The sequence below is a fragment of the Lissotriton vulgaris genome, chromosome 9 (assembly GCF_964263255.1).
Source record: "Lissotriton vulgaris chromosome 9, aLisVul1.2, whole genome shotgun sequence".
NCBI lineage: Eukaryota > Metazoa > Chordata > Amphibia > Caudata > Salamandridae > Lissotriton > Lissotriton vulgaris.
Genome location: NC_141697.1, coordinates 638,468,204 through 638,487,721, shown reverse-complemented (window position 1 = coordinate 638,487,721; position 19,518 = coordinate 638,468,204). Strand labels below are relative to the sequence as shown.

The 19,518-nt window shown below is 41.7% G+C and overlaps 1 protein-coding gene across 1 annotated transcript; it reads right to left on the bottom strand.

Annotated features, from left to right (window-relative positions):
- Positions 1 to 5,656: 5,656 nt before the first annotated feature.
- Positions 5,657 to 18,122, bottom strand: LOC147692010 (transmembrane protein 272-like). The gene is made up of 6 exons (XM_086936715.1): positions 18,050 to 18,122; positions 16,089 to 16,218; positions 15,603 to 15,648; positions 12,792 to 12,854; positions 10,000 to 10,179; positions 5,657 to 7,879 (listed from the first exon to the last, which is right to left on the bottom strand). Exons 2-6 carry the CDS (start codon positions 16,119 to 16,121, stop codon positions 7,659 to 7,661), a joined length of 543 nt encoding a protein of 180 aa, XP_086792841.1. The 5' UTR covers positions 16,122 to 16,218; positions 18,050 to 18,122; the 3' UTR covers positions 5,657 to 7,658.
- Between the last annotated feature and the right edge of the window lie 1,396 nt (positions 18,123 to 19,518).

Below are 19,518 nucleotides of genomic sequence, written 5' to 3'. Positions count from 1 at the left end.
AACAGGCTTTGAGGGATATATTCAGTATTGTGTTTTTCCTAACACCTTTTTTCCCTGGCCTAGACTATTAAACAGAGGTGGTCCCTTAATTCTTGCATCAACGTCTTCCAGTGTGCCACGTCACTTTTCAGGCGGTCTAGTTGCGGTGATAGATTCTGAACCATGAATTCTGCCTCAGTTCTGATTACCACAATGCCTAGGAATTTAAAGTGGTCATGCACCTGAAGTTGGATCCCTGCAGGGGGAGCAGGTGCTGGACAGCCCGAGAGCATATATAGGAGGGATTTGTCCCAATTAATTCGATAACCAGAATATCCACACTAATAGGTGAAAAATGAGTAGGAGTCTGCTGATTGTGAAGCGGGGTCTGGTCGAATAGAGGAGAACATCGTCGGCGTATAGGGAGATCTTTTCTTCCCACAAACCATCCCCCTTGCTTCCCGAAGTCACTGGATCTGCTCGGACCCATGCCCCAAGTGGATCGAGTCTTATGGTCATTTTTGAATATCACAGATGGGAGTCCATCCAGACCACCAGCACTAGAGGCATTCACATTACTGATTATGTCAGAAAGCATACCGCCGTCTGAGTACTTGTAATCACTTCTACTGCAGATCTAGCCTGGAACGCAAAATATTTTTCAATTTTTTCCACCCCCAATATTGCACATATATAAAAGTGTACCAATCATTCTCACTTATCAGAGCCTCAAGAGAGGACTGCGATAAAAGGGTTACTGAGTTTACTAGCCGCCAAAAGCACTTACTATGTTTAACAACAATGTCAGATATCATTGACTCCCAATTTAACCTACAAAACTCCCTTCATTTTGTGGGCACATCATTTGTGATAGGCGATTTTTGTAGCCAACACAGCAGTTTTTTAGCTAACGTCACTAGAATTTGACTTGAAGTGACAACTACTCCTACTTACAACTCTTCTACCCACCCTGCAATCATCATCAAACCAACTGTTTTCTTTACTTCTTATACAATTGTCTGAACGAGGGACCTCATTTACCAGTTTGATCTGGGATAACAATTGCTTTGTTTTTGTTTAAATCTTTTTATTAGGGTTTTGCATTTCAAAGCCCCAGGTGGGGGTATTACATCAATCATATATCAGTTGTTTCACACATAGAAGGGTTACATAAAATCCACAAACATAACTCATCTTCAACATATGGATTCCACTCCGTCCGATGGGATTGTACATACTCGCTCGTGGACTTGCATGTAAGTAACCTGTTTGTACAATAGTATGTCTCGTTGTGTTTTGTCCCTTGGGCTACGTACTGGCGGAGGCAGGTGTGAATGTCATCCCCGTGTGTGCCCATGTGATCCTTTACCAGATAGGCAGTTGCTAGCATTCAATGTGTATGTTGGTATCCAAACTGCTGACTGAAACTGAACTTGTAAATGTGGGGAAAACTTTTTCCTAGACCCTTAGGAGGGGAGAGCATGGAGGGCTGACGAGGGCGAGTGGATGTGGTGGGCGGAGGGTGTACGGGCCATTGGTCCAAGGGGCGGGGAGCGCAAGGGCCCTAGGGAGAGAGGGAGCATTCTGTTGGGGGTGGCGGGCAATTTCCCCAGGAAGGGCAGGCGCTTGGCATGTCACGTCCAGTCTGTCAAGGATCTCAGTCTCCTAGCATCTGATTAGGTGGATTGGGGTGTTGTGAGGAACCGCGGAACTGAGGCGGGGATGGCCTTGGTGTATCATCTATTGTTGTCTCTCGTTTAAATTGTATGAGCAGCTGTGCCCATTCTACGGAGATGGGATGTTTGCTAACAATTGCTTTGTTAACCCAGAATACCAATCCAACGCATCTTGACCCTTTTACAGGCCAAAATGCTCAAATTTCTTCATGGAAAAAGACTGCAATATATCTTCGGAAATCAGAACTCATATTCCCATATGGTAAACTACTTCAAGAGATGAGTTGATACTTGGACAGGGCAAAAAATATCTTCTCTGTACTCCAGACTAAAGGCAATCTGATCGCTAGGTCCCATGTCTAAAACTCAGAATTGTTTTACTCAATGGAGCTGGTACACTGGAACCAGCACATATTCAATTACCAGATTACTAGTACCATGTTTGAAAGTTCTCATAGCAGGAGTATCATCATTACACTGACCATTAACAATTATCATGTTCAATCGGACTAAACGAGACAGAACCTCTGCGTCTCCTTCGCTAGGAATTTCAGGAAAAGTGCTTTCAGGAATGTGTAATGCTAATCATACCCACATCAAGCTCTTTGAAAGTTGATCTTTCATTAAAATCTCCCCCTACCACCAACACAGCGTCTCAATTTTCCCACAGCATTAACCATACTCAAAAATTCACCCTCTGGCAAGGGATAAATTGTAGGAACAAACGCATCCAGACAAATCATTTGTTTTAACCCCTCGTCATTGGTGAACAAATAAATTAAACATGCGCGGGCCCATACGCAAGTAGTTTAGAGTTTCATTACCTTCTTCCCACAGCAGACAGATACCAATATGAGCAGTCCCTCTTTTTGACCTAAGGCAACAAACCCCTCCACTGCTTGGCACTCCAACAACCAGGTCTCCTGGAGGAGCAACATAGGGCAATTTGTTAAGACCTCTCTGTGTTTTCCCATTTCTATAAACAATTTAAACCCATGAATGTTCCAAATCAGGAAACGACCCGGCAGCGGATGCCTTGACCTCTACCAGTCAATTTCATCAGCCACCCCACTGCTCCAAGAAGAAAGTAAGTGATACTTGAAGTTTTTGAGGAGGTGAATCTCTGTTCTATGAGGGATACAGCCCTGGCCACACTGTCCTCTCTCTCTCTCCTAGAGAGTGGTGAGGACGATGGGACCAACTTTGATGGCTGACATCGAGATATTATTATGGAACTTTATTGTAACTTTTCTTTCTTGCAAACTGTCTCGCTCCTGCCAACTCCTTCTAGCACCTATTCTCTGGCCTGCACCGGGAAGGGGGGGGCAAGAAAAACCTCGTTACATTTTAGTCCTCCATGTTCATTTAGAAATGTGGGAAGTTCAGTGTAAGAGCCCTCCACTGATTTCCCAGTGAGTGCACATATTGCCTCACTTCCATCACAGAGACTAATGCAATTTGTCACACAAACTGAGCCTGAGGACTCCACTATATTCTGTGTCTCCACTGAAACAAACAGTACACTGGTTAGTTCTTACCCTGCAACCTTCCTTAAACCAACCAGAGCCAAATCCTTTTGAAGAAATCTTCCTAAATGTTTTAATATTGGCAAAAGCACTTAGCAGCATGGATCTATTTAGGGGATGACAAACTGAATGCTGCATTTTCCTTTTAGAATGCATCTTTGGGAATAACAATGGTGGTGTAAATTGCAGACAAGCACCTCCTGCCTGAAATAGGGAGGAATTGTTTGTATCAACACAGGATTTTCTTTTGTCAGCCTCACTACTCCAACATAAGGGTTAGGCAAAGATCGCCCCTTCAAATGTTTTAATTCTTTGCGTATTTTTGTGTGTATTTTCCTACGTTTGTCCCCATAAACCTTTTTGCCACCCTTGAACTTTCCTTGATTTCTTAAATGTTCCCACTTTCTTTCCCTCACCTCTCTGTGCCTTTCTTGCCCAGCTTCCCCTTAGCGGTTAGTTGTTTACACATCTTAGTTGTAGCCCTTGAAGCTTGCAGCTTGGGAGGATCTAGGAGCCTGGCTCATGAACTCTATTTCATGTGGCCTTAAACAGCTCCTATGCTTTTTACCTACCCTCCATTCCTGAGCTCTCCTTCTCACCCCAGGTCTCAACAACATAGTGAGGCTACACTTAGATAAGACCCTTTGTTGCCCAAAAATAATACTCTTTTTTTTAAATAAGGAAGGTACATCTAGAAACATATATCTCATAATTTATGGTGCGAGTTGATAAAGGGACCGGCTCAATAGGAGAGAAGGAGAACTAGGATCAGTGATAACACCAATTAAATCTCCTTCTAAAATTGCCTCCTTAGAACCATCCATTGGTGATTTACTAATACTTTGAGCAGTTGGATAAGCTTAACATTTCAAGTACTGTTCAAAACCAGTGCCTTTAACATTCCCTGAAAGGATGTTTGCATTAGGGAAAGGATATTCCACATTGACAATTCTTGGGCAAAAGTTCAGAAGCATTTCCCAGGGAATCAGTCTCGTTTGTTAGTTCATGCTTAACATGCTTATCGTCCTCAACGTCGCCGGTCCTTTTCCTGGGCCCAGTGGTCGAGTCTTGAACTCCTCGTACACGGCAGAAGAAATACAATCCGATTGACCATTATATGGCGGCTCAGACAAGGTTACACCAGACCCAACTCCTCTCCAAATTATTCGGGAGGAAGGAGTTCCTGGAAGTCTGGCTTCTAGGGCTCCGCCTTCTGATATTGGAGTCCCTCAATCAGGTCGGAGAGACTTGACGATTCATACCCCTCAGAACCTCACTGACTAAGCTGTGCTCCTGATTGTATGTGGAAATCCTGTAAAATGTCCTGAACATTGGGAGTTGTGGGTTTAGCACTAGATGTTCACTGTTAATAAAGGGCCACGCTGCCTATTTGTACAGCTATGTTCCACTTTTCCTATTTTGCTGAGTAAACTTGTGCAGACCTCACATAAGCATACAAGTGGTCCGACTAATCTCTGCCACCATACAGTTGTCGATGTCATTCTGCATATTAATTCGTGATTATATAAGGTCTGGCACATTCATCAGTACCAGGTATGGATTGAGTTCTGCAATAATATTAAAATCGAAGGACACGGGCGTCCTGGCCTAACTCTATTGCTGTTGTCTGCAGGACTGTGGCAACATTTGTTTTCCTTTTGTACTGGCGGGTGTGAGTGGTGGAATCCCCTAATGCAGCCGACATCACATCCGGTCTCTTACAACCGCTCCTGGGGTTTTCCCTGCTCTCTGTTTAACCTGTAAAGAACATCACTGCATCAACTATGCTCATTCAAACAAGTGCACACACAAACAAGGTATATTTCCTTGCCATTGCAACCATGTCTCTCTTTCTTGTTGCACTGGTCAAATCACTGAAGAAGGTTCCAAAGACAAAACCAGCTACACTCAGGCACACTTGAGACCAATGGACAAACTATAACAATTATTCAGAACAGCATCAAGCTTACAAGTCGAGCATGATGCAACTCTGCAAGATCAACTATTCTTCCAACTTCAAATGTAAATGTAATAAATAATGCTTCTACCTTATTTACATGTGATTAACCATGGTTCTTAAGAAGCTGATCACATTTTGGGTAATTCCACCACTTGAAGGCCAGTGGGGTTGTGTATGAAATGGTGATATTATAAAGGGGAGAGTACATTTATATGGTCAGTTTACCTAAAACAATATGCATTAATGGTTGTAGAAATGATCGACTTGAAAAAACGCAATGGCATATATGATACATTAGCAAGTGTTCTGCTCAGGAAGTAAAACGCCCAAGAACACAAAAGAGCATTTAAGGACAAAAATGCAACAGTTGTATTTGTTCATCCCATTCATATCTAGGTGTGAATTACTTAAAGGATACTAGTTTTCAAAAAAATTAATTTATTGAAGCACAATAACGACAACAAATAATAATCATATCTTCATATATGATTTTAAAATGTGTTCACAGTCACATTTTCTAGTAAGAGGTAGTGGGGTACTGGAAACAACTATTTGTTATGCATTTTCAAACCTCTACCCTGTCGCAAAGACGTTAGACACCTGTGATTCCATGACCCCCAAATGTTTTTAATTTTGACTTGTCACATTATGATAATATACTAAAAGGAGAAGCAAGAAATAATCACTCATATAAAATAAATACTAATACTGAATAGAGCAATGTATAACTTATAGCATTCAGCTATTCGCCTTAGAGGTATTTTATCACTTTTTATTTTATTTTATTAGAGTTCTTTATAGCACGAACTTGACCCAAAGGATTCAGGTATCAGAGCGCTTTACATGAGCACCACTTACAGTACACAAGGACACATTAATTTCTAATGAGGTCTATTTTTATACCTTTCTTATTTGAAATACACATTCAGGCCCAGATGTAAACATTTTTCACCCAGCACACCATAGCACCCAGAATATTTTCGAATGTACCAAGATTGGCTTTAAAGTGGTGTTGCTCCGGCTGACAAATCTCAAAGGGGCTGGCATCATGGTACATTTGTGAGTGTTCACAGTCTAGCATAGGGTTTATACTGGAGACTTACCATTCCAGAACGAATTCCTATGTGTAATAAACTCAGAAGGCTCCAGTGCATGGGATATGTGTTGTGCACTGCATTCCATATGGATTCAGATGATTTTTTTGAAAAAAAAAGACAAATGTTACCTTGCTTGAGCCTTCTTCTACTAGGCAAAGCCTGGTCTTGAGCTTCATAGAGCCGGCTTTGTGTCATAGCCTGTGCATGTTTGCATTGATCCACCATAGAAATACCACCTTCAAGCCACAGTTTGCAGGATCTGTAACATTCACCTTCCTATTGGAACATACCTTTTGCTCTGAATAGTAAATAGCATGCGCCACTTTGTGGATTCTTGCACAGGCATAAAGCCTTAATAAACCTCAGCCTTCTTCTCTTTCCAACAAACGCTTCCATCTTACACTATTTCAAAAGTGTGGCACAATTTATTCTATTTCCAAAAGTGTTGGTTGTCTATGATCATCATAATGATATGAAAAAAACCTTTGTTGTGAGCCGTAGCTGGTAATCTTTTATTATTTACCATGGTAGTTCTCTGGTGCACCAACTTATGCTCATTGTTGTGTGCTGTACCAGTAATTAACAAAACTACTCTAGAAAAATTATTTCCTGTGCCAATCTTGGTGAAGAGTTTACTGATTTTGTAGTCAGTAAAATAACTTGAATCTCAACACCTGTAACTTTTTTTGTGACAGGGAGCAACCTTATATAAAGCAGTATTAATCCTCCTTCAATAGGAAGAATGCAGTCCGAACTGCTGGAATACATACCCTCTAAATGGAACAACAGCAAACCCAGTAAATCTATTAGTTCTATGTCTCTAGGATGTTAAAAAAACACAGTTAATTACTTAAGTGGAAAAACAGGTCATGCAGCCGCAGCCCGTGGAGGTATGTGTGGTGGGGTGGTGGGGCCGGGTTGGGTGGGATTTGACAGGTGACCACGAAAATTAAATAAAGAATTAATTTTCCCTTGTCTTCATCTGTCGAAATACCCCTCCTCCCCCACCCGATCCTAGCGCTCTTACCTGAACGGGCCGCGGCTGAGTTCATGCCATGTTTTCTGTTGGAGCTATACATGCTTGTCAGTGACACTCTCTCAGAGTCACGTTTTACCTTTGACCCCTAAATGTGTCCTGCTTTTGTGCCAAATCAGGATTCACTACACCTTTGGTTATCATGTGGTGCTTATTGTTACATAATGTGCCTAATGATAGGGTTTGGCTATCATCCTCGTGTCTAGATGATGTGTCAGTGAGAAGGAAGGGTGGTCCATAATTGTCAGTGCAACAAAAATCATCTATTAGCAATTGTGAATTTACAAAATATTCAATTTCTTTTTTGAGGTCAACGTTGTGCAAATAGTCCATGGAACTGCAAGTTTTCTAACAAAATGTAAGGATTTTGGGGCCTTAAGTTCATCATTTAGTAACACAGGAAACACAAGAGGAGCACTTAGAACAAAGACAGCAAGAGGAACAAGAAGAACAAGCGAGGAAAGAGGAGAAAAGTTTGACAATGATCGCGGGGAGGGACAGCGCCAGGACGATCCACTGGATGATCAAGATGGAGAATGTAAATAGGTAGACGGTTCTGTTGCAGTTCGTGTAGTTGGGGTACAGCGGGAAAGTCCAGACGCTCCCTGTTGGGTGAAAAATCGGAGATTTATCATATCCCCAACACTGATCTCAGATCCTTGCCGACCCATCTTTAAAATAATCCTACCTTTTTGACTAACCCACATTTCCACAAAATCCATGAGTGCAACAACCACCATGTGTCACTTAAAACTCTACTTATGTGTATAACTCTCTTTTCCTGGCATAAGATGTAATCTCCAGAAGGTACATTGATACCAATGATAAAACTATGAATCTTTTAGTTAAACAGTTCTATAATATAAGCTTAAAGACTGTGTATATTCAATTTACATGAAAAATTTGAACAAAGACCTCTAACACATAAAGGGGGGATTAGAGGACAGTAACATTAAATATCACAAAATATACGTGTAACATTTCACTTTAAACATTTACCATGGAAATAACAAAAAGCATCAGGATGCATTTAGGTAGCGTAATCTTTTTGACGAAGACGTTATTGGCAATCAGGAAGTCCCAGGAAGCAGTCATGGGGTGGCTACAGTAAAACTGGTTGCACCGTAGCAGTACTAAGTAAGATGTGTTGCAGATTAAAGAAAATCTCTCCAAAGTCCTTCTTCAGGTCTTTGCACTCACTCGGGGCAATCTCTGACCCCACTGATAAAAGTTTGAAACTTTAAGGTTATTTTTTATGTTAAAATGTGTTTTATTCAGTGGTGAGTAAAGTAAGGCTCTGTTTGAAATACTTTTTGAGTAGGATACCTTGTTTTTCCCTTTATCGTAGAGCTCTGCCTACAACTGATGGTAAACTCCAGTTTATGATTTAGAATAGAATTGTCATCTCCGTGCTGGAAAAGCTGCTTTGAAACTTCAGTCCGTATGGTAGAGACCTAGTCCAATTGTTTTGAGAAAACAAACTCACTCTAGCCCAGTAAATCACGTTGGCTTAACACGCCACAATCTGCATCTCATGATAAATAATGTACTTCTCAACTGTTAAATCTGGCTTGCCAACATTTTATGAACGGTGTGGACTATATTGCCCCTGGTAATTAGTGAGTGCTGTAAACTCCATACAACTCGGAATTCAGCCCCTTGCGCAAATTCTGACTCGCTCACCGCCAGGGCCTGCGGAGGAACTACACGTTTTGTGCTTATGTTTGAGTTGTGATTGATGCTGGGTTCCTCCATTCAAGTGAAGGCGGAAGTAAATATGTACCTGTCTCCCTTAATAGACCATTGAATAATAACTGAATGAGGGTGTCAAGATTCGAGAAACAGACAGGTGCCAAACTCCACTGCCCATGAAAGAACTGAAACTCTTCACCTTCTCCATTTACTTCTCTCACTACCCAATGTCCCCTCCTGGCCAATCCACAGCACCTCCTATCAATCAATGCAGATCTCAAAGATTTTTCTTCTTTGGATCTTACCTGCCCACACCCAATGTGTAAGTTAACCAGACCTTTTTTTTTAAAGCTGCATCTGCCAGTACAAAAATAAATATCTGCCCATGTAAAGCACTGCGATAGCCTCTGGGTCTACATAAACCCTATGTAAATATCGTCAATAAAATGAAAATAATAAGAGATCTAGAAGCAGGAAAATACAGGTATTTGGAATCAATTTATGGAACAACATGCCACTGGAAATTTGACTTGGGACACATATATCATATTTTAAACGATGCTTCAAAAAATTACATCCAGCTCAATTTTAGCAACCACTTTAAGTGCTCTTAAATAAAAAGTACACAATGAATCTGAGTGTTTTACTCAGATATAGAATGTATCACTTTTCTTACCTTGCCCAAACATTTTAATCCTGGTGGGGGTATTTTATGTTGTGATGTTAATAAATAGCTCAACTAACCATTAAGAAACAGGAGCCTATCAGGTCAATTTATCTGTAAGTATATTGATAATGATAATCAATATACCCACCTCTTCATGCTCATGCACTATCTTGTAAATGGCTTGTTGTGCTCTGCGCTCTCATTTTAAAGCCATTTATTCATCCATAATCTTATGGATCGCACTTTGTGTTTATAAATTATCATGCAAATGGACTGCTAATTTCATTAGTAATCTTGTGATTGATTGCTTCCAATCGTTTAATAATAACCTTCCCTAGAACTGTACGACGTAAGTAAAGGTATTACCTGTGATAAGCCAAGCAAACCAAAAGAGGCTCAACAGTGCAAGGATGCCATAGACGAGCTTATTTGGCCTGAGTCCAGCCACAATAGAGAGGAGGGACATGACGATGACAGTGACGCCATTGACGATGAGGTAGATAGGGATGAAGCGTTGCGCTGGGCATTGTTGCAGATAAACAGAACCTGTGAGTATGAAAACAACAGATCAGTGAAATAACTACATAAGGTGTTGCATTACAGAGCAATTAAAAATTGCCAAAGAAATCTTCAGTAGGGTGGCTTATATTTAGTTTGATCTTCTACCAGGAAATAACACATTGCCAGATACTCCAGACTCACCTGATAGAAGGAACAAGTCTTATTATAGCTCTATAGCCTGCCGTCGAGGGCTATACCGGCTATTAAAGGCCCTCTCCAGCTTTAAAGGCCCGAGCCGAAGGCAAGGGCCTTTAACAAGGGAGAGGGACTTTACTAGCTGGTATAGCCCAGCTACGAAGGGCTATAAGGCTATTAGAACATTCTGCCACTAGAGGGCAGAGTGTTCTAACACAAAAACAAAGCCTTTTCGGAGCGTGAGGGGATTGGAATCCCCTCAGGCTTCCTGAATCCTTTGTTCACAGCCAGAGCTGTGAACAAAGAAACATTGGAATGTTGGCGCTCCAGGCTTATACAAGCCATCATAAGCCCAGAGCACTCAATTGTTTTCAATGGAGCTCCCAACATTGCAATGTTCTAATAAAAAGTATATAATGCAGACAGTATGGCCTCAGACCTCCAAGACACTAAGCACATTCCTGGATAAAACCATGCTGGGATTTGCAGTTGTGTGGTTTGTTGATGAAAGACTATGGGCCTCCTTGCAAGTTAGGTCAGTTAAGGCATTTACCACACTTGGTAATACCATTATCCACGGATGAGGTATTTACCACCCCAGTTATGGTAATTGCCTCCTCTTCATGGTTTTCATCTTGCAACGGAGACGTAACATCGCAAAATATTATAGTAGCAAAACAAATTCTGGTTTGCTTGTGTTAAGTTTCAGGGGGGACCTGGCTTGGCATTTCGGGCTGGACTGTTCCTATTGGAGCATGGCCAAGGTTGATTTGCATATAGCTGGGTATGAACTGAGTCAGCATTGTGTGCAAAATAACGAAGGATTGGGATTCAGCGTGAGTGATTACCAGTACCTGATAGTAATTCAATCATTCCATTCAGCACTGTTTTGTATGCACACAAAATTCCACATAATTTGGGATTTCGAAAGGCATTTTCCTTAATGTATTCCATTAGGGAAAACTGTGAGGGCATGTTTAAAACATACCCAGAATCCCCATCCCTTAGTTTACGCAGGATCAGAACTTAGAAATGAACTTGAAATGGGGGCCTAAAACAGTTTGGCTTAAAACATATGATTTAAGACACCTTCTAACTTGACTCTGGTTTTCTTTTAGACCACCTGTGCCTTGTCACTTTCTTTTTCTCATTCTTTTCTCCTTCCTTTCTCCAATCCTCATCCCCACCTTTGCTTTTTTCTTTTGCTCTCATTCTAGCCCTCTTCCAATCAATCATTTCTATTGGAGCCTCTCTTTCTCTTTCTTTCTCTCCCTGTCTCTCACTCTCTCCTCTCACTCACATTCTCACTCTCTCTTCCAACCGCTCAGTTTCATATTCTAGCTAACTCTTTCAATCTATTATTTTAATTGTTTTTGAAGGCTTTTCTTATAACTCATCGGATCATTTTGGGATCACATGACAATCCATGACTCACACTACTGCCTCAATTATAAGTTGTGAGGCATTATATAACACCTGCAGTCACACCTCAGAGCTCTTACAAAAATGTGACACGAAAGAGCTCATGCTTATCAGCAGAGTCATAGCAAGAATGTCAATAAAATCCTATCTTATGAAAATTGTGGAGTTTATGCTTAGGTTGGTTGAATCTAAACACAGAAACCAACTTGATTCCCTTCCGATGAGTTACCTGCAATACTTTCAAAAGTTGAGGTGAGTCACACCCTGAATATTGGCAGAGGTTCCCTCAACCTCTTGCCTTTGGATTACAGTCGGGAGGTGAGAACTATTTTTAAGAGACACTCAATTAATTCACTATGACAGCTCTCTTTAGGCTATGGGGAAACATTTAAGTCCCTCCCGGCTACTCATACATTTGTCTCAGTGCATTTTGGTGCTTGCAGTTCTGTTCTTCCAAAAAGAAAAAAAAGAGTCTCATTGGGGTTTTGGACAAAAGAGGTATTTAAAAAAGAACTATCCAGAGATGGTATTTGGGCCTGTTTCCAACAGAGACTACTTTACATGTATTTATTGAGTTTCAAAACATAGCAAATGGCCAACAGTCCAGAGATATCTCCTATATAAGGTGAAATTAAGAATGCCTTAGTTGGTGGAGAGTTTGGGGTGGGCCAGTCGCCGGAGATACCAACTGGGTGGGGTGTAATATGGACTTAATGATCTACCACAAACCAATGTGTCACAATAGTTTGTCTCGAGTTCTAATAAAACTTTCTTAAAAGAGATGGACAAAGATCGACAATTTCCTAGTTAATGAAGTAGAGCCCAAATCACATGTAGTACACCAAATAAGGCATTACTTGCCAACAGGTTATAAGTATGTATCCATTCAGCATAAAAGAATCTTTCGAGGGGTGGTATCTCCTAATCTCATGAGGTGAACTGGAAAAAGGGATGAAAAGAGGATTGAAAAAGGGATGCATTTGTCAGGGTGGAGGGGAGAAGAAAGAGTACAAGGAGGCAATGAGATCATTTGATCTTACCAATGACAATCTCAGCGATGCTCAGTGCTATCCAAACAAGTGACATTAGACCAAGAAGCCATTCTGAAAAAGAAGAAAACATATCAGTCTCTGAAATGCCTACTTCTACTCATCTGTGATACTAAAAGTAGAAGCTATTTAGAAAAGTTAAATAAAGAAAAAAACAACGTTCAAATTAAAGTTTCAGTCCCTAACCACCTCACCTTCTGGCCAACAACAGGTTAGCATCAAAAACAGAGCTGATTTAAAGGCCATCCGGGCCAAACTTAGTTATTTCTATAATTCTCATCTCTTCATGTCTTATAATTATCAGCCGTTTACTTCTTGTAATTCTCGGCGAAACATGTTTCAAGTCACAGAGCACGTGATTTTTCTTTTTAGTTCATTACAAAAGCATTTTTCTTCATATTTGTTGCTCTTTCCTATTTTCAGCAGTGAATTATAATTTACTATTGCAAAATAAGTTCATACCATTCTGTTACTCTACTTCTTCAGTTAAGAACTCATGTAAAGTCTTTTTTTCTTGCACGCGTTTCACTCCAGGTTCCATTACCTTTGTGCCCTCTGAAGGAAAGTCTAGGCACCCAACTCAATATGTGCCTTTCGTTTTTAGATTATATATATGGAAACCCCAGATCTCTCTTCTAAGTTGTTACTGAATCGCAAGATTGGTTTGCGAATCGGTATTTGGAAGGGGGGTGTATAGGGCTTCCCTTCCAAACAGCGATTCGCAGTGATATGTAATAATGTTTTGGGACCAAATTTTGTTCACAAAACATACATATTGCACCACCAATCCAAAGTTGGTAGCAGCCTATTCAAAATTTGAATGGATACTATGGGACCGCTTTCCCTTTGTGAACGTAACACAAATATTTTTTTAAGAGCAGGCAGTGGTCCCAGACTGCCTACTTTTAATGAATTTTAAGCGTTTCATTTTTTTCTTTTGAAACATCATGTTTTACATAAAGTTAAACGGCTGAATATCCCTGTGATGGCTATCATTCCTAATGGGTTGCAAACTGCGACTAATCTCACTAATATTTTTGAGGTAGGTCAATTTACGGCCCATTAGGTGTCGCTAATTGAAACTTCACAAGCTTCATATTTTAGGAATAGAATTTCATAATTGCAATTTGAAAGAAACCGCAATTAGGAAATCACTATTCCCAATGTTTGTACATCTGGCCCATAATGGACTCCACCATCACCCCAAGAAGCCAATGCTCCATACAACCACCTACCTCAGTGTGACCACATCATCCCTATCTTCAGGGCTCTTCTGTGGCTCCCAACCCCATTATGTATTAATTTCAAAACTTTTGTATCATAAAATCTAGCTAACCAGCTGAAAACACCCTTTTTTCCAGGCCCCAGCCTCAACAAATAACTGTTGTAAATCATTGATTGAATACTAACACCCAAAGCAGTGGTATCCATTCACATAGAAGAAGTAGTGTCTGAGGGACAGATTCCACTTTGGGAATGTGGGCTATTGGGAATGAGGAGCCGCCAGAGTTCCAAGGTACTGCTGCAGGCACCCAGCAAGGCGTTTGCCAAATGCATATTTTATTTTTTGATTGCAGCGCCTGTTCTAATAAAGCGCAGGAAGTAGAATGATAAAATAAATTGTTGGTTAAGAATGCAAAGGCCGGGACAAGATGAGGTCCGCTGTCTCTTGCAGTCCCCCATCCCTACCATTCTGCACCATTCGCAGACAGAAACCTGCCCCATTGATGTTAGTAGGACAGGATTCTGCACATCCTACCTAATGTTGATTTTGTGCTCAAGAGTAATATATCAATTACAGTGGAAAAGGAAGGTACGGTAACAAGGCGTTCGGTGAGTACAAACACCAACTGCCTTGCAATTCAACCCATAGTACATCTGGGCCTGTATAACAAATATGGTGGCTTTCCCTCTTTGTGCAATGGTGCACCTTTAAGTACAGGCGCCGTGCGCAAACAGGGATATTGCACAGAATTTCCATGAATGCTCTGCCCCCAGGGCAGCCGTGAACCAGTGCTAACCTGAGGGCAGCACATTCACGAGAAATAAAGCACAGCTGCTTCAAAGCCGCTCCGTGTTTCAATGTGCAGGTGGCACCCGCTTGCACTTCAAGAGGGGTGAGAGATCCCCTTGCAGGTGGGTGCAGTGAGTGACTACAAGGGGATGTCTGTGAGGTCCATGGGACCCCCTTTCTCCCCTCTAGAAGGCTGCCTTTAGCAGGTGCCTCCTATAGTCATGTTTGCCTCTAGTCTACATCCAAAATAGGGCGCGGAGGCAAAGTGATTCCCACATTTGCATGGATTCACGCCTCCGTGCACATGAGGAAACACCCTCTGATGATAGGGCTGGTGTTCAATGTGCGCCAGAGCTCTCTGTAATACTGAATGGGCCGCAGAAGCATCTGATGCTCCTTCTGTAATACCAAAGTGTCCCGGGTGCACCAAGCTGGCACACAAGCCCTTTGCACCCCTGAAGCACTCTGGGTAATACGGCTCCATGTCCCCAAAACCACAGGGACCTGGAGACTGCAATGGCCGGTCAGCTGTGAAGATGTTTGTGCCGCATGGTATGTCAAGGCATGAATGGAGGTGAGGGTGGAGACTCCATCAGTGATCCATTCATGGAGAAGCTCAGCAGTGACTAGGCGTAAAGGTGGAACGAATTAATGTACATTTGTGAGAAACTTATTTTTCCAAATAGAAGGATTTCCAGAGGAACTCGACCATCAAACACCAAGAAATGTCCAACACCAAAAAAGATAACCTTAGTTAATTGAAATGCAGTAAATAACCAAATACTCACTGAAACACTGAGCGGCACAGCAACAGCAACTCTTGACTGATGTGTCCTGTGCAAACATAAGACAGTGACCGCATTAGAACTGAGATCAAGCTTGGCATTTAAGCTTTGGGTCTGCTTTGTACTAGCAGTGAGCTGTGATAGGCGTGCCTTCATGCTGCCTTTAACCATGAAGAGTCACTACTGAAATGCGCTACGAAGCCTCAATAATGGTGCGCTATACAAATGATAATTAAAAAGAACAGTAAAGAGCGAGATGAATTTGCCATTGAGATATGTGTGTGTGCTCATGCTGTACCATAGGTCCTCTTTGGGTTTAATATTGGCATTTGTGAGCATCACATCTGCCCTTGCTCAGCCAAGAAAGAATGTTGTGGATGTGAGAGAGAACCACACTTCCAATCTTCTCTTTCAAGTATACTAGAAACTCTTATTGATTCCATATTGATACTTTTTGATGTTTCTACGTTTTTACACCTGTCTATTTACCTGGCAGTCCTGATGCACTCTGTCTTGGACCATGACTCTGTTGTCTGTCGGCTTTCTTCGAATTCAGTCCCACGGCACACCAAGGATGTCCTTATGAGCCAATGATTGACCGTTTTTCTTGTTGACCGACCTGCAGAAAAGTTAAGATTAATTCGTTTGATAATCCCAAATGCACAGCTTTGTATGAGGTATTTTGTTTAGCTCAGCTCCACTCTTTCTTCCTATTGGTCTCCCTTGCCATCCCGCTCCTGGCTCCCTTGAACTCTTTTTCTTTGCTGTCAGTGCTCTTTCCCTGTTTTATGCTGCATTCTGCCTCTTTCTTTCACTCATTAGCCTGCTTTACCTTTCTTGCTCACTTTTCCTTTCACCTGTTTGTCAGAATATCGACCAAAGAAATATCAGGCTACAAGAATGTTGTAGCAAAAAATATCAACTACCAAAATATTGTGGAGGTAGGTTCCAGCGAGGAACTAGAACATGAAACTACCTCCACTTTAACCATAACTCTTATCACACCCAGCATGCCAAGTGAGCAAACCTGCCCTTAGGAGAATTTTGTTTACCTTCTCATCCTCCTTCCATCAATTCATAAATTCATGCTTTCCCCATGTATATATTAATCCAATCACCCATCCATTCATCCTTCCATCCATCCTTCCTTTCTTTTCCTATTGATCCTTACAATCTGCCCCATCTGCCCAGTCTTCATCCTTCCCGCCATTCATCCTTTTATCTGTTGATCGTTTCATTCTTCCATCTATCCTTGTGCCCTTCCATCTACCCAATCTTTCATGCTTCCATCCATCCAGTCGTTCACCCTTCCATCCTACTTTTCACTTTTTCTTCATTATATCTTTCGACATTTACTTCCATTCTTGAAACCTTCCTCCTTCCACCAGCTCTTTCCTCTTTCTTTCCATCTACCCATGTTTATGTCTGTCATCTCATCCTTATTTTGTTATTTCTTGGAGGATCTGTAGAGTAGATACGTTCTCTGTTAAAGGTTCTCTGTAGGCAATTATCTCGAGAAAATTTGGCCCAACCAGAGCAGAATCCTCTCTGTCACTACTTCAACCAACCTGGCGGACCCTTGGTAGGCAGTACCTAGGCCTCTGACTGGTCAGACACAAATGCACTTTAATGTATGGTACGGTTTTATTGTTTTTACTTAACTGGTGCTATTTTTGAGTATGCAATTCATCCATCTTAAATAAATTGTTTTTACTCTATAGATATCAAAGTATAACATTGTACTGTTTGGTTTTATTGTTTTTTCAATCTAGTGCTGTTACTGAGTATGTAACACATCCTGAATTGTTTTTATCCTTTTATGGTATGATGTATTTGTACTTGCACTGATGAATTGTTACTTTTATGGTCTATGTCCGAAATAAAGTACCAAAATGAAATGAAATGACTGACTCAATTAGATACAAACCACCTTAAACCGTGGGAAATAACTGTCTATAGACTTCTGCTTTAGGTTTGAGACACTGGGTTAGACTGAGAACCTACCGAGTTTCTTAGATTCCTCTGCATACCTTTAGGGACACTGAGTATATAGTTCACTAGTCACTTTTCTAGACACACTACTTCTAACTCTGAACTAATCCTACCCAAGAGATTGATATGAACTGCCTTCACCGGGTTTAAAACATCTTGGAATAAAAATTCACATGAATATCCTCAAAACACATTTAAATAGCACGTGCATCTATAAATATTACAGATCAATAAGAGAAAGGGTGTTTTACTGACACTCTCAGGAAAATTCTACTCTTTGGAAATAGAAATTAAGCATGCAATTATCGCCTCATCATATTTTCAACACAACAATAGTACACATTCCAAATGTAGTTTGTTGAAAACTAAAAACAGTCGCCATCTTACAGCAGCTTCAAATACCAACATGGCAGCAACCCTACCCTCCGCAGACCAAGAGGGTACAACCAAGCACTTACCTTCCTGTGAGTTTGAGGATTGTTGGCAGAGAAGGTGCCGGGCTCGTTCAGTGCTGGTAAATGTGTGTGCCTCGAAAGAGGTTTTATAGCACCGCTGCCACATTGCGCAATATGTAATTAGCGGCACACACCCTACACGAAAGCTCATGAATATTTATCACCTGCAAGGAAACAATGAAACATGCGGGATACTGAATTAGGAATGTTAAACAGGAAAGTCACGTTTACGCTATCAGCCCGACCAAGACAAATTCCGCAAATTGATTAGGTACAAAAAAATCCTAGAAACAATGGAGTCTTAATTACATCACCCACTGACACGTGAAACGTGAGCAGCACATTCGTACTTCTAAAGCAAGGGCTACATTCGAATTCTGTACTTTCTAGTAGACACTTTCAGAGTGACACAGAACCAGCTGTGAAATGAAGGCTTTTAGGAAAGAAGCAGGATGGTCAGGGGTTCCGTATACTTGTCGATCTTGGGGGTAGGTTTTCTTCCTTCTGAGCTGCCCATGTAATGCCATTTGTTACACCACAGCGCACTGGAGACTGTAATTCCCATTTAAAACCTACACACAATGTCCTTGGTTCAGACAAGAGGTGGTGTGGCCACTAATTCTGATACTGTAATGAAGTACCTACTCTGTTATGGTGGTCGTCAATAACACCATAGAGAGAAGAGTGTCCCTCCCAATGCATCGCCTCTTTTCAAAGTGGGGATATGGGAGATGATCATAGAGTAGAGCTCAGAGCTGGCTTTAGGGTAATGCGACTCGTGCAGCCGCACAGGGCGCTGACCTTCGGAGGGGGCGCTGACCTCAAGGGGCGGAGCTGCGTTTAGCAATAACATGATTGGAGAGATGAAGGGCACATTTTCCTGGTGGTAGTGAAAGAAACCGAGGAGGAGGTCATGGGGTGTGGGGGTGCCAAAAATGATGGTCGCACAGGGCGCCACCAGTGCTAAAGCCGGCCCTGAGCGTCATGTTTACCCAAGTCCTTCTGTTTTAGGAGCAACTTAGGGTTCCCATGAGGGAGGGTGCTGACCTTGACTGATCCTCACCATCTGGAGGCCCTCAAGCTCCCTCGAAGACAGAGCTGTGGGTGCCTATGCCTATGTACCGTGTGCACAGGCTAAAAAGTACTCACAAACTCAGTGCCCCTGTGGCGAGCCATCGGATGTGACTGCACCCATGTGAGGGGGCCTTTCGGGCACCCCACAGTCGCAATAGGCTGTTGGCATTGTATGGGTGATCAATGTCTAGATTTTCTCCTCCGGTTCACATTTGAATGCTGCCTTACTAGGAGTATGAGCATGCACAAAGTGAATTCTCTCATTTTCTTGGGGTACGGCTCTGTAGATGGGGAGCACTCTTATTTCCAAGGCATGAATGGGCGCTACCTTTTGGACTCTCTTGTGATCAGTATTACTGTGAGAATTCTTATCTCCAATTCAGTAATATCAGTTGTCA

Coding starts and splice junctions, on each gene's coding strand:
- LOC147692010 (XM_086936715.1), bottom strand. CDS start 16,121: ATGGTCCAAGACAGAGTGCATCAGGACTGCCAG. Junction 10,180..12,791: donor CATCGCTGAGATTGTCATTG/GTAAGATCAAAT, acceptor TCATACTCACAG/GTTCTGTTTATCTGCAACAA. Junction 7,880..9,999: donor GTTTGCTTGGCTTATCACAG/GTAATACCTTTA, acceptor TTCACCCAACAG/GGAGCGTCTGGACTTTCCCG.